The 16,254-nt window shown below is 23.8% G+C and overlaps 1 protein-coding gene and 1 long non-coding RNA gene across 2 annotated transcripts; one reads left to right on the plus strand and one right to left on the minus strand.

Annotated features, from left to right (window-relative positions):
* Positions 1-3,392: 3,392 nt before the first annotated feature.
* LOC126897722 (guanine nucleotide-binding protein G(i) subunit alpha) lies at positions 3,393-9,962 on the plus strand. The gene is made up of 6 exons (XM_050671533.1): positions 3,393-3,543; positions 6,636-6,820; positions 8,181-8,467; positions 9,109-9,203; positions 9,277-9,465; positions 9,530-9,962. Exons 1-6 carry the CDS (start codon positions 3,426-3,428, stop codon positions 9,718-9,720), a joined length of 1,065 nt encoding a protein of 354 aa, XP_050527490.1. The 5' UTR covers positions 3,393-3,425; the 3' UTR covers positions 9,721-9,962.
* A 3,075-nt stretch (positions 9,963-13,037) lies between these two features.
* On the minus strand, positions 13,038-15,927 carry LOC126897727 (uncharacterized). The gene is made up of 4 exons (XR_007702174.1): positions 15,913-15,927; positions 14,274-14,410; positions 13,963-14,115; positions 13,038-13,187 (listed from the first exon to the last, which is right to left on the minus strand). It is a non-coding gene; the product is annotated as an uncharacterized LOC126897727 (long non-coding RNA).
* Between the last annotated feature and the right edge of the window lie 327 nt (positions 15,928-16,254).

Here is a 16,254-nt window from a genome sequence, read left to right on the forward strand (position 1 = left end):
AAATAATTCATTTATTCCAAGTTTATTAAAATATAAAGTGAGCATGATATTTAACATAATAAAAAATTATTTTACAAAACATAAAACGGTTACTAAGAGGACGATGAAGTAAAAACGATCTGCATAAAATGCTCCAGAGATGGCGTTATGTTTCATATTGGTGGCATGGTCACGCCGTCAGCCACCACTACCAGTTACAGCGACCCACCGCCATTGTAATTACAAATCGGTTCGGTTTTGCTGTGACAGCGCTTGTATAAACTTTGTAAATGATTGTAAACTCTTCCACATATACCTCTTGTTATAAAATGGAGAAACTATACTATGATATAATATAGTTCTTCTCTTTATAATTACACAACACATTTTAGCTTCGATGCGAAGCTGAAAAGATATGAATTTTACTATGATGTGTTTTTTTTGTGTCTATCATTACTTTTTCTCAGCTCTCACCAAACCGATTTCTTTCAACTCGCTGGATCGAATTTGATGAACAATATGTCAAAATATCACAAGTCGTATCTAGTCGAAGACATAAGCCTCAAAAATTAAAAAAAATTTCCGTCATTTACGAGGAATGAGGGAAATCTACAAAAAAATTATATATTTAAAAATCGCTAATTTTTGACATTTTCTCCATTATTTTTACTTAAAACTGCCATAATTTTTTCAAAAATAATCAATTCAATATAATTTTATAGATGCACAATGTCTTTATCTATCATTTGATGTATTTTTTTTATTAATCTGACATGCACAAAGGGGGGATTCAAAATAACAACTTTTTCATACAAAAATAACTTTTTCAACTTAACTTTTGAAAGTGTTCCGGAAATACTGACACTTTTATATATACCTTAAATTAAACATACAATGTTAAACATTAAGTACTAATTATTTACTTCTTTAAGGCGAGTTACTTTTTTTTTAAATCGGACCATTTATACTGAGGATTCAAAACTTAAAAATGCATAAACAAAAAAACTTTTTCAACTTAATTTTCGAAACTAATTAACACTTATGTATATTTAATCATAGTTTATGTTATATACTTTATTATGAAAAATTTTAACTTTATTTTGTTTTCATGATGAAAACGGACATCAAAGTTAATTAAAAAACATGATTTTTCTTAAAAATTTTAATACTAAACACTATCTATATATTTGCATCGAAGCGTTTCTTATGATAGTGATTTTAATCACTGTCAGATATCATTATACTTGACCCAACTATGCCACGTCACCACTGTGCCATGACCCCACTGTGCTGGTTTTTTTTCTGTATATGTGACAACAACATTTTAGTTCTGTTTAAAAAACAAATAATTTTTAATTATGCATGACTATGAATTTAAAAACTTCAAATTTTAATTCATCAAAATATAAATCAAATTTTTCCAGCTAGTTGGCTTTGATTTGGTTGAGTTGTGTTTGATTAATTCTTATTTTATAATTGACCCAACTATGCTACGTCCTCACTGTGCCTCGACCGCACTGTGCTGTGTTTGGGTTTTATTATTATTAATTAATCACATTCGTTTCCTAATATTATTAAATAATACGAAAAAAACAGTAGTATAATGGGGTCGCGGCACAGTATGGACGTGAGATAGTTGGGACAAGTATAGATGATATCTGACAGTAATTAAAATCACTATCATAAGGAACGCTTCGATGCAAATCTTTACATAATGTTTAATTTTAAGAAATTAGTAGATTATTCCAAAACCATCATCAATTCCTATTTATTTAATTATACCCTGATTAGTAGTTCTTAGATTCAAAAGTATAATATATGAATAAATATTTATTATAACAACTAATTGTAGAATGGAATTGATATTCAATAATTTTGTATTGTATTTTTATATTAAGAAATTAAAAAAGTTATAAAGTAGTATATTTTGTTACTTCTATGACAAACATATATAAACATTAAATGACTTAATGAAATACTTTATAAAAAAAATTTACCGAATAAATACATTGGTATATAATGAACTTTCATTAAATCTATACTGGCCCAACTATTCCACATCCCAATTGTGCTGAGTTTTCTTATTGAAATTTTTTTTAAATTTAAGAATAGTCATTTTATGGATAGGTTATGAAGTAAAATTTTAAGTAAAAATGACGAGATTACGTCCTTGAAAATGTTAACTATTTTTTATACAATACAACGTGTTTTATATAAGTTTTCCATTATTCTTATTACTCTTTATTAGGTTTGCGAAAAACATCACTGTTTGATTATATTGATATTTTCATATTAAATTAAGTGGATTTCTTTTTATAAAGCCTAATTCAAATATTTGTTTTTGTACCACGTTGAATTTAACTACATATAAATAATAACCAAAACTTAAAATCTTAGGACTTTTAGGAATAATAATTTTTTTATATTAGTTACGCTCAATAACTTATCATGTATAAATTGACCGCCACTTTTGTTTTACAGAAATTTTCGCTTTTATTAATAATAATAATTTATTTCTTCCAAAATATTTCTAATTACACCATAAATCAAATGAAAATTTAAGTTTCTTTTACTCTTTTGCTATATCCTCACTCTTGTGGTCGGTCACCAATATTCTAACTCTCCAGTGAACATGATTTCTCACATTATCAATATACACACCAGCAGTCCTCATACACCCCCAATTACATCCAATCTATTTATTCCATTTTACTTCTATTTATCTTTAATGCCTTTCTTTCAAGGGCTAATATCAAGGATTATATCAAATGTATATTTAACAACAGATTACTTCTGTTATCACTTGTTGCTGTGTTATACTTTTAAATAATTTTATTTACTAATTGACTGTACTTTAACATTACAAGATTGCAGTATGTTGTAAAATGTTAAATATATATTTTAACTCAGAAATGTTCAGTTTTAATATAAATTATGCTTTTATAAAGATGTGGATTTTACAATTTTAACTTGATATATCAAATAATTTTAATTTATTGTTGATTATAATTAGATACAATACAATACAATACAATATAGAAAGAAATCAAATATCGATAGTATCGATGTTTATATTATTTAGCCCATGCCTACTCTTTACATTATTAATTTAAATGTCCACTAGAGTGCGAAGCAAACCATAACCGCCCTGCATTCTTCAATAAATGATAACAACTGTTTACATCACGGCGACTGTTACAAAAATGTGTGATTGGAGAGGCGGTACAATTTTTATCCGTATTTAAGTATAGTGAATGAATTTTTGGATGAAATTAATATTAACCGTTTTTATTATTACTTTTTTTTTAATGATATTTTAGTATATTGTTAATAAATATTCAGATTTAACATTCTTTTTACTGTAACTGTAACGTCTTAAAATTTAGTTCTTATTAGTTGTTTTTTCTGTTATTGGTGTGTTTACTCTATAAGTACACAAATTCATTATGGGGTGCACAATAAGTTCTGGCGAAAAGGAAGCAGTAGAGCGTTCAAAAAAAATTGATAAAACTCTTCGTGCCGATGGTGAAAAAGCAGCAAGAGAAGTGAAACTATTATTGCTTGGTAAATATATCATATTACTTTCTAATGTAATATTATTCTATCTTAATAAACATTGGCTTATTTTGTAAGATATACATTTTTTCGAGATTTTCTAACTAACAGCATTACTGTTTTAATCATAGACTCAATCTGGTAGGGAACTAACTTCTCTAATTCTGTGACAGCCCTCCAAGAAAAAAAAATTATGAAAATGAATGTCAATAATTTATAAAAAAAAATGTTAAGAAGAGGAGTAATTGATTTAAATCCCCAAATATTTTGTTAAAATTGCGGCTATAATTTTGTTTTTTAAAATCTTGTGTTTTAATTTATTACATGTCTCTTTACACAGGTATACTATTACTAAGTTAGTAATAAATTATTGCTCTAATATTAAGTTTTACTAGTTCTATAAATTAATACTCTTATTTTTAATGATGTTTATTTTTATGTATTATAAAAAATTTTATAATTTTTTTTTTCGACTTAGGTTTATTAAAAACAACTAATTCTTAATTGGATTAGTGTACCCTGGGGAAGTAATAGTAAAGTGATTTTACTTTTGTCTTCCATAAAAGAAATTATTTTATTTGCTATTATTAAAATGAATATGTTGTAACTCATCTGACAACTAACGTGGTAAGTGTAGCATAATTTCAATGCTTAATGGAATCTAAACTACTATCCATCACGTTACACAACAAATATTAAATTGTTATAACTTTATAAATACATTTGATTACGCTAATTCTTATAATAAAGTTGAAAATCGCCAAGTTCTTTAAATATTCCTTACTTTAGATTCACTTATAATATCTTTATTGTTATTTGAGAAACATTACAGATGTATAAATATCATAATTATAATATTAGTTTGTATATATAAATATATTTATATTAGGGTGGTCCTTGGTTATAGAAGAAAATTTTTTTTTTAAGAAATTCAGAGTCACGGGCTCAAAATTTCGTTAGGTTCACTGAAAAAATGAAACTGGTAAAATTTAATTACAATAAGTCAACCCCTTCACGTGCCTCAAAGGGGTTGAAGTTCTTCAAAAATGGAGTAGATTTTCTTTTTTTGAGTGTACACCCTTTTATTTTTTAAGTTTAATATTTTTTTTGCTATTCGCTGTTTAATATTAATATCAAGTCTATCGTCAAATAAAGAAAACACAGCACACTCATCATTTAAATATCATAAATTTTTTTATAGCTACTTCTCCTAGTTTATTATTACTGTAATTTAATAACTTTTTTAATAACATTAAATCATTACAGGAGCTGTTATAATATTCGCAGCTGAAAACCACATTTTAATATAACATTCAACTACAAAACAACACTTATCTTGTAGTGCATTTACTTGTGTTTCTTGTTTATTTTTTATTTAATATAACTAAGAAAATTTGTTAATTTATGAACAAAAAAACAAACATATATGCAAAAAAAATTAAAAAAAAAAACACGTTTTCGTAGTTGTTTTAAATTTTTATTTGGAAAGGATTCATAATTCGAAAAAAAACTCAAATAACCTTTTTTATAGAAGATATCATGGTGATTAATATTACTTCTGTACAATTTCTGCGTACAATTAAAATTTAACACACTGGAAAAGTATAACTGAAAACTATGTAATTTTTTTAAAAAAATTAATTGAAACTGATTTTTCTTATTTTTACGAAAAAATATTATTTTTACAAAAAAATAATAAATTACTTTATTTTTTGTTCACATTGAGTTCTATAAAAATTGTTCTTTATATTTCACAGTAACTGATAGTAATAGTTTTCATAATTTATTAATATTTTATGCAATAGAATTTCTTTATATGAAATTTTGTATAAGTTTGATTATGTTATCATTATTTTAAGCTTTAGTGACTAAATTAAAAATAAAACTAAATATTAAAAAAAAAAAAAAAAATTTTTTTATTAAAAATCATTGTTTTATTGTATATTTTAATGTGATGCCATATANTATAACTCTGAATTTATGAAGTTGAAAAATAAGGACCATCCTAATATATATATACATGTATAGTTTGTAATAGGGTGTAGAAATTGATATATCAATAATACAAATAATAATAAAATCTATATAATATAATTTAAAACAAAAAAATTCTAGTCATTTATTTTAAATAAATAAACTGATAATGTTCATTTAAAATATATCTAAAAATTAAACTGATAGTAACTTAAAAATTTTATTATACCATTAGAAGCATTTCTCCAAATATCAATACTATAACTGTCTATCGACTAAACCATAGCCAGGTTCTTAAACAATTTATATTTACAATAAACCTATTAGGTTTTTATGCACTTTTACTTCTTGAGAGCGTTCTGACAAATTAAATGTAAATAGATCTAGAACTTTATTATGACTTATATATAACTAAAGGATGTATTTAATATAGTCAAGAATTTAAATATTTCACAGTAACTGATAGTAATAGTTTTCATAATTTATTAATATTTTATGCAATAGAATTTCTTTATATGAAATTTTGTATAAGTTTGATTATGTTATCATTATTTTAAGCTTTAGTGACTAAATTAAAAATAAAACTAAATATTAAAAAAAAAAAAAAATTTTTTTTATTAAAAATCATTGTTTTATTGTATATTTTAATGTGATGCCATATATTGGATACACTAGATTTTTGTTCACACATGATAAAATATAAAACATGGTACTTAAGTAGTACTAGAGGATAAGTAATTCATTTTCCGATGCATAAGATTTTATTAGACAGTCCATTAAAAATATAAGATAACCAGGGCTAGGAACTAAACTTATTTCTGTTTTTGACAATTTTTCTTATATCTAATAAGGTTGTCATGTATATTAAACTTTTTTTAATACATGTTCAAAAACCACAGAAACCAAAAATATTATGATACTTTAATTGATGGTTAGAGGGATAATGTGGCTGAGTTGGTAACATAGCAATTCTTGATGAATATTGTATCAGTTTTAAGCTCAATCAGAAGTGGCTTTATTTCCTAAATTAGAAATCAGTTTGTTGATTAGAGTTGTCATGCCTCTCTTCAGCGTCAGACTAATCACCTGTCCCAGATGCTTATATGTATATATTTTTTTTTTGTTAGGAGCCGGTGAATCAGGTAAAAGTACAATTGTGAAGCAAATGAAAATTATTCATGAAACTGGATATTCAAAAGAAGAATGTGAACAATATAGACCAGTTGTGTTTAGCAATACTATTCAAAGTTTAATGGCAATTATAAGAGCTATGGGAATTTTGAGAATTGACTTTTCAGATCCGAGCAAAACAGTTAGTAATTTTACATTTATTAAATAGAATGTATATTGAACAATTTCATTTTTAAGTGAGATTTAGTGGTGTTTACAGTATTATAAAATTAAAAATGGTAACTACTAATTTTAGCACTAGGCCATCATTTAGTTACATTTTAAATTCACTTCTTCTTCTTCCTCGCCTTAATGCCAACTACTTGGGGTTGGCCACCCTTATCTTAAACTTCCACTTGACACAATCTCCCACATTCTCTAATTTAAAATTCACTAAAAACTTAATTAATTAAATAAAACAGAACAAATATATAAAAATTATCACAAAATTAAGGTTTAACTTAAAAAATAAAAAATTAGTTGTTAAAATGGCCACGGGTGATTGATGGCCGGTCTTAGTGTCCCGGAAATTGTGTGAAAAATAAGTTGCATGAAACGGGAACCCACTATTCAAGGAATTGTAGAGACATACCTTACTACTAGGCCACCATGCACTTATGATTCAGATCCTAATACATTTTCATATAGATTGATAACATGATATGCGGCTGAAGAAAACATGATATTGTGTCATTGTACAAAAATTTAAGATGAATAGTAAGATATGGTAAAACTATCTTGATGTTGAAAGAGGGAGTGCAATATAACTAGTATTTATTATATACTAGAATAATTTTGATATATTAAAATATATAAAGATTTAAATGGACTTTTTAAAAAATCTAATCATGTTAATGTCTTAAATAAAATTAACAAAGTGTTGATTTTTATGTGTAAATATAAAAGGGGTCACAGTGTTTTACAACTTTTCTAATAACTATTGATCTACTAAATCTATTGTGTTATTTTTTTTTTTCTAAATAACCACTATTATACTTTAGAACTATAAAATTATCATCATGTTTATATTTTTTTAATTTGAGAAGAATGTAAAACAAATATTAAGAATACCATTTTTTAGTCTAGATTTTAAGAAAAAATTTGATAGAAAAATCATCTTTAAATGTTCTTTAGTTCAATTTTTTACAAATTTGAATATTTTTATGTTTATTTTACGGTTTTAAAGTTGTCCTATCTAAATTAAAAAAGTATAAAGGTAAAGCTTATTTCACATTAGAACAGGTTTGTGAGAATATACTTTACTTTTATATTTTTCTAATTTTGATAAATTTTTAATACTGTAAAGCACATGAAATTAAAATTATCACAAACCTTAAAATACTACAGAAAATGTACTACTTAATATTAATAAGACTTATTTTTAACAATTTTTTTCTTAAAATCTACTTTATAAAATGGCTAATTGTGTTGATAAATTTATAAATAAAATTTTTTGGTAATAAAGTCATTTGTTATAATGAAAAATTGTAATATAATTACAGGACAATGCTCGTCAATTCTTTTCATTAGCAAGTGCAACAGCAGAAGGAGAATTGACTCCAGAACTTGTAAAATTAATGAAAAGGCTTTGGGCAGATAGTGGAGTTCAAGAATGTTTTTTACGTTCAAGAGAGTATCAATTGAATGATTCTGCTGCATATTACTTAAATGCTTTAGATAGAATTTCATTACCTAATTATGTACCAACACAGCAAGATGTTTTAAGAACGAGAGTTAAAACTACTGGAATTATTGAAACAAATTTTAATTTTAAAGGATTAAATTTCAAGTAATTTTTTTATAAATTTTAAATATAGAATTACATTGTTTATTTATATTGTGTTGATTTGTATTATTATTATTTGTAGAACTATGTATTTAAAGGGTGATTAATTAAAGTTAAGACTCTAATTTTCTTAAAAATTATAAAGGATAAAAAACTTTAATTTTAATTTTCTAAATAAAAACAAGAGGGATGATGTAATTGAGTCGGTAACACAATAGTGCTTCATGTGCACAGCCTTTGGTTTGGTTACAGGTAGCTTCATTTGCTGAACGAGAAATTAGTGTGGTATTTGGAGTTACCATCCCTCTCATTGGTATCAGGCTAACTATTCATCAATGTTAAGAAAACTCGGGGGAGGTCATTTATAGGCTTAAAAATCAATAAAAATAAGAACCATTAGTTTTAACTTGTTAATTAGAAAAAAAAAATTATTTTTCTGTAGATTGTTCATTAGTAATAACGTATTAACACTTAAAGTGGGTATGTAGCATAGACAGTACACATATAATAGTACAAACTGTACCCACCCTTTTATCTCTTAGGAGATGAAAAAAAAATTATTATATAATAATGTCATTATATAATAAATAATAAGACACTCATTTTCTATAATATATACTAAATATTATTAATTATTTTAATAGAATGTTTGATGTTGGGGGACAACGTTCAGAAAGGAAGAAGTGGATACACTGTTTTGAAGGTGTTACTGCTATAATTTTTTGTGTTGCACTTTCGGGTAAGAATTAAATTTCTATCATTTGTTGTGTATTAGGTAATAAAGTAAATTTTATTATGACTGTATTTTATAGGTTATGACTTAGTTCTTGCAGAAGATGAAGAAATGAATAGAATGATTGAATCAATGAAATTATTTGATTCAATATGTAATAGTAAATGGTTTGTTGATACATCAATAATACTATTTTTAAACAAGAAGGATCTTTTTGAGGAAAAAATACAAAGAAGTCCCCTAAGTTCATGTTTCCCTGAATATACAGGCAAGTTTTTTCCAGTGTTTTTGGAAATGTTCAAGTTTTAACAATTTTAACTACCTATTTTTAGGTTCTAATAATTATGAAGAAGCAGCAGCTTATATCCAAATGAAATTTGAAAGTTTAAACAAAAGAAAGGATCAAAAAGAGATTTATACTCATTTCACTTGTGCCACAGATACTAATAATATACAATTTGTTTTTGATGCAGTTACTGATGTTATTATTAAAAATAACTTAAAAGATTGTGGACTTTTTTAAAAAAAATTCTGAATAATATCAATTAGAAATATGACTTAGTTTCAATAATTTAATGAACAATCTACTTTTTTCTAACTGATAATGAATTAATAAATGTAAGTGCCAAATAATACAAAAATATACTATTAATTGTCTGTAGCAAATTAAGAAAGTATTTATATACATCAAAATGTATGTTTTGAAGAAGTCATAGATTTACTATATCCATTATTGAAAAATAAAATGTAAAAATCATTTTTTTCTAAATGTTGTGTAAATAAAAAAATTGTTTGACATTTCATAACATTATATTATATTTATTTTTGTACATTACCATGATTATTTTTATTCAATTAAAACTACATGTATTATTTTACAAATTATTTTAGTTTTTCTATTTTAACTTCAAAAATATTATGCATTTTTAAATGTATTTTAATACTTGCCTGTAATATAGAGTTCTTTTAATTTCGTTATAAATTATTAACAAGGTCTTGATAAATTTATTCAATGATAATTAATTTGCAAGTTTATAAATAATACATAGATATAAGTAATGTCTGATATTATTATTTGTTAATATATTTTTTTAGACCAACGGTGTCAAATATTTTTTTGATATTTTAATTTATATAATTTCACCAAAGAGAAGATTGTTAATATTACCTATGCAAGAATTACATTTTCTTTTGTATTTAAATATTATTCATTAACACTTATAAGCCTGACTTAGCCACAGTATTATGTAATAAACTTGTATAATATTTTACATTTATTTAATAAACTTTAAATTCATTAACATTATTTTAAATAATATTTATACATTTAAGATTGTGAGTTTTTCATGACTGATTAAAAAGTATTAATAATATTTTTATAAAATCAAATTAGTAATAAAACACTGACATAATCATTCATTACTAATTTTTGTAATAAATGTTCTTTTATATTTTATTTATAGTTCGAAATTTGGTTAAGCCAAATATGAGTTCTAAAAAATGTATTATTATATTTTACTCAGTAAAACTTTTAATAAAATTATAAAAAATTTTTTTCAAAGTTAATATAAAAAAATGTAATTTAATTTGAGGTGTATATAATTAATTTATTTTATAATTTTCTTGAGTTAGATTTTTAATGTTGACAGCTATTATTTTTAAAAATTTAATATAGTAATTTTTAATTAAAATATTTCATTTTTTATTTTTTATTTTTTGCTCCTTATTACTTTGTTTTATTTTTTTAATTCTAGCACACAATAATTTAATATAAGCTTTAGTTTAAATCCAAAATCAATAAACATTGTAGAATTTTTTACACCTTATTAGATTTTAATAGTTTTTTTTAATGCTAATATAAATAGTTATAATTTCTTTAATTCATTTATCTTAGTGTTAGCTGAAGTATTCAATGATTTATTGTTATTATTATGTTACTCATGTTAATATTTACCCAATAATGATTAATTTTAAATTTTTAAACTCTTTGCATTTGAGATTTGTTCTTCATCTATTATAGGAATCAACAATTAATTTTTGAATAGGCTAATTATTAGTTTCAAATAAATTAGGACTAACAAATGAAATTTTAATCAATATATGTAATATAAAATAAATTTTATATTATATACATTATTATTAGTTATAAGTTGAAAAATAACATATATAAAATATTATTGGCATTTCATTTATTTTCTAATGTGGTATGAGCCACCTATTGCCAACTCCTATATACAGGTAAATTAAAATAACTTTCAATCAAATCATTTTTTGGCCCTTCCCCAAAACGTAGACATCAAAAATTTATACACAAATTTAATTTATTTTTATAGATTTAGTTTTATAATTAAATTTAATATTAATCGAATATAATAATATCTTGTACACTAATGTACCATTTTGTGATATAAATAACAATCGTTAAAAAACATTTGAGGTTATACATATTAGAAAATTAATAAAAAATATGAGATAGGAAAACCTAATTTTAGATTTTTAATCTAATTTTATATCTATATAGATTATTATATATATATATAATCATTGGCGTATTTAGAAATTTATAGTGGGGGGCACAAAAAATGTTTATGGATAAGGTACTGTAAAATGACTTTTTCTTTGCTCATAACTTTTATTAATCATATACTTAGGATTTTTTTCAAAAAATCTGTTATTTGTTTTGAGTCCATTTTTATCAATAAAAATATTTCTTTTTAAATCAGTGTGTATCTCTACGCAATAAACACTTCAAAAATAGGTGATAACATTAACGGGAAAACTGCGAAGGCGTCAATTTTTGCTCCACAAGACAACTATATCGACTAACATTTTACCCGAGTAGCAATTCGAGTTCATACTGGGTTCATTTAATATAGTAACAACGGTGCTGAACTCAGTTCAAAACCCGTTCACAGCACGGTTCAAAATGAGATTTGAATACGGATTTTAACATGGGGTGAACCGAGTTCTACAAAAGTTCAGAAAGAGTTAAAAGACCGTCCCTCGGTTCAATTATAAAACCCTCGATAACAGTTCAATAATCGTTCATTAGTTCAATAAAAGCAAGCTCTACGACGATTCATTAAGAGTTCATTAGCAGTTACGGTATTTTAAATTAAATGTATAGGTTTTGTATATATTCAAACATTTTATAATTTTAAAATAATAAATTGTAATACTATATACACAATGTATAAAATAAAATAAAATATATTATATGTAAATATAAAATAAAATAGTTAACCTTCGAATTTTAGGTTTATTTTATATTAAATGATAATTAGTAAACAATCCATTCATACAATTTGATAATAATTAATATAAATTAATTACAATAATTAATTTTAAATAAAAATAATGATGTTAGCAATGTCAGCAATTTATTTACTGTAACTCAGTTTGATTTATTGTTGTACAATATATATCAAAAAAATCCAATAAAAATATTTTATCATAATAAATTAATCACTAAGGTGTTATAGAGTTTAGACAAGAAATATATAGTTAATATTAGTACAGTATTAGTAAATTGTGAAATTGCAATAGTTGATATAACAAAAAATATTACTGTGGTTATAAAAACAATTAGTAATTTTAATTTAATTTCCANAGTTATAAAAACAATTAGTAATTTAAATTTAATTTCCATGAAATTGAATAAAAGAAAATCATTGCCATAAGTACAACAAAAGAAGTAAAACATATAAGTAGTATTCAATAAGATGGCATAAGATTACCATGTTTTTTTTTTTACTGTTTTTATTTTGTTTCCTAAATGCTATATTTTGTTTTCACTGTTAAAAAAAAAACTAAGTAAATAAATTTTAAAAATCATTTACAAAAAAATGAAATGTTGATTGAATAATAATAAAAAAAAAAAAGGATTTTATTGCTGTGATGCTTTATTACCAGAATGCTTTAAAATATTAGCTATTATTTTGTTAAATGTTCTTTCGTGTTCAGGTATTATGATTTAGCCAGACATAGCATCTAAAAAATAAAAAATAAACAAACATTAGTACATATAATAACTAGTAAATATATTTGTATAGAACATACAAGGATTCAAAAATTAAGGATAAGGGTTCCCATTGTTCGTAACAATTGGCTTGTTTTTCTTTATTTATTGAACATGTAGTATATTTATAAAACAGATGGACGGAGCACAGGCAAAACATGTTGTATAGAAGGGACTATTTCATAGAAGAGTGTGGGGATGTCATATCCCCCAAAGTTTATTAAAATCATAAGACGAAATTTTTAAAATAAATGGTAGAATTTTGTATCCATGAAAGTACTTTGTCGGCAATATTCACTTCACACCCCCATAAAATTTACTACTAGGATCACTCCTGTATACAGGTTGTAGCATCATCTTCATTTCTTTTTATACAATGATTTTTTAACTGCTATTTAGAAAAGAATAAAAATACTAATTATACTATGATATAACCAGTATTTTTTCTCTGTAATAAAAAGAAGTAAGTCTGTTTGGGATTTACACCAACAATCTTTATATTGTTTGAAACCTTATGGCTTCTTCAATGACAGCATTTTAACCAACATAGCGTGATCTGTACACACGACACCCCAAAATCATTCAAGTTTTTCTATGAAAAATGTAGTATAAATTATAAAGTTATTTTTTCTTTGTAGTTTCAAAATTAGTCTTCCAGACTTAGTTTGATTTACTAAGGCGCTACCAATATATTAACATATTCAATTTGCATTTTTATTACAGTTTAATGTTCATACCACGAATTACCTAAAAAATGTGAAGCTTATTAAAAGCTTGTTTGGTGTTGTCACAAAAACTAAAATTTGCGGCCATTTCTCTTGTCATACAAAAATCAAATGCTGTTCTCGTATATGCACTGAAACTTTTAATGGTACCCACTTTAAGCAACAAAACATTTTTCTGGAAAGAAAAAAAAACAATAACTCATCAATTATAATAAATTAAATTATATATATATATATATATTCATAAAAATAATAATATTATTATTATTATTTTTATGAATATACAATGTTACAATTATAGATCAATCATTATTAAAATAGTTGGTATCTTACCAGTATTAATATAGGCTCTAGTAATTGTATCCCAAATGATATAAATAAGAAGGGAAGATAAGAATACTTCAATAGAACAACCTTTCAAGTTAAATAAAACATGCTCCCAAAGAATAATTTTATTTAAAATAATATACCTATAAAAAATTAATAAATTATATAAAAATAATTAACAACTATGCTTTGGGTATAAAAAATTTTATAATTTACTATTATATAATAGTAAATATATTATATTTATTATTTTTTATTATTTTAAATAAAAATATTTTAATACAATAGAGTATAAAGTTTTAAAGTTATTTCATAAATGTCAATAGATATTTATTCAGATTTCTGGAGAAGAAAGAATATAGGGAGTTCAAATATTTTTGTGTAAATGATAAATTATTATTAGTTATTGCACTTCCGGTTAATATGAACTCAATGTTCAAAAATGTTTATTGAGTTATATCAATTTACAATTAAGCGCCAACACATAAAGTTCAGTTAATAAACTATACAGAAATTAACCTTTTAGTGTTACAGTATTCAAATGTTTGATCAAGTACATGGCTATGCTTTGTAAAATATTTATTATACTTATAAAAAAGACATATTTTTTAAATATTGGAAATTAAAAAAGCATGATATCCATCAACATTTATTTATTGTAACTATTTGATATAGTGAAGTAAAATTAACATGATATTTCATAAGAAGTATTTTATTTTGGTTATTATTTAAGTTATAAAATAATTGTGTTTTGGATATTGGGTATTTTAGACAACTTAGGTATATAGATTTCTGTTTTGGGAAACTACTGTGAATAGTTTTATTTATATCTTAAAATTATTTAGGCTACATGTAAGCCTGTTCCTCATAGATTAAAATGTGCCTTTTATAGGTTGATTTGTATAAAAATCTTGTTGATTTAATGGTATAAAGGTTACAAATAATTACAAAAATGAGTCTGATGAAAATCTTGTTTAATGTAAAACCCTGTTAATTGTTAAACGGTGAAAACCTTTATACTTTTCATTTATTTAAAATTTGAATTATTGAAATATAATTTTCATTCAAATAGATGCAATTCTTTTTAACTTAAAATGTTTGATAAATTTAAATTATTGAGTAGTACAATAGAGGGATTTTCATTAAAAATCAACAGTTTTTTAAGAGATGGTATTTCAATGTATACAATTTTGAGAAATATATAAAATGCACCATTTTAAATATTAAAATACAGAAGTAATTTGTATCACATGTATCAATAAATAAGAAGATCTAAAATAAGCTAGAGCTGACCCCAAATAGTTGGGATAAAGGCTTAGGATATGATGATAACGACAATGATATATGATTAAAAACATTTTAAGCTCATGGAAAATCTTGAGGTATCTGTTAATAACTTCATAACAACATAACTAACGATAATACTTTATTAAAATAAATAATTTTGCATTATAATTATAATTAATCATAATACAAAATGTGAAAATTTAATATATAATTTACCACTTGTATCTATTACAATTACAATAAATGTAGTTACTAAAATGTATGATTATCTTTTAAAAAAATAATATATGCTATTATTAAAATTAATTAAAATAACTATTTATTATTTTAGTCCTAAATTTAAATTAAATGTACTTACATTTTATTGAACTTTTCAGTTAAATACATATGTGAGAGTGAACAGGGATAAAGAGCAGTCTTGACAAGTTATCTAGTCACTGTGAAAATGGCGAATGTCTCAAAACATAATTTGTAAAGAGAGTAAAACGATCGTTGATAATTTAAAAGTAAATAACATAAAATAAGTAAAAATTAAATAACAAATAAAAATCGCGCGAACTAAAGCTGTTGGTCAACGGTTACTGACACGTCTGGTTATTCCGCCAAAAGTTCGTATGTTAAATTTGCGCTATAGTCTCAATGAAAATAATTTATAACTATTATTTTAAAGTTTTTTTTATTAATGTACTAATCAAGGGAT

The sequence above is a fragment of the Daktulosphaira vitifoliae genome, unplaced genomic scaffold (genome assembly GCF_025091365.1).
Source record: "Daktulosphaira vitifoliae isolate Bord-2020 unplaced genomic scaffold, ASM2509136v1 Scaffold_2, whole genome shotgun sequence".
NCBI lineage: Eukaryota > Metazoa > Arthropoda > Insecta > Hemiptera > Phylloxeridae > Daktulosphaira > Daktulosphaira vitifoliae.

What these genes read in the sequence shown, in the direction of transcription:
- LOC126897722 (XM_050671533.1), top strand. Translation starts at nt 3,426, where the DNA reads ATGGGGTGCACAATAAGTTCTGGCGAAAAGGAAGCAGTAGAGCGTTCA. An exon ending in TTTTTGTGTTGCACTTTCGG is followed by an intron (nt 9,204 to 9,276) that starts GTAAGAATTAAA and finishes TGTATTTTATAG; the next exon opens with GTTATGACTTAGTTCTTGCA. An exon ending in ATGTTTCCCTGAATATACAG is followed by an intron (nt 9,466 to 9,529) that starts GCAAGTTTTTTC and finishes ACCTATTTTTAG; the next exon opens with GTTCTAATAATTATGAAGAA.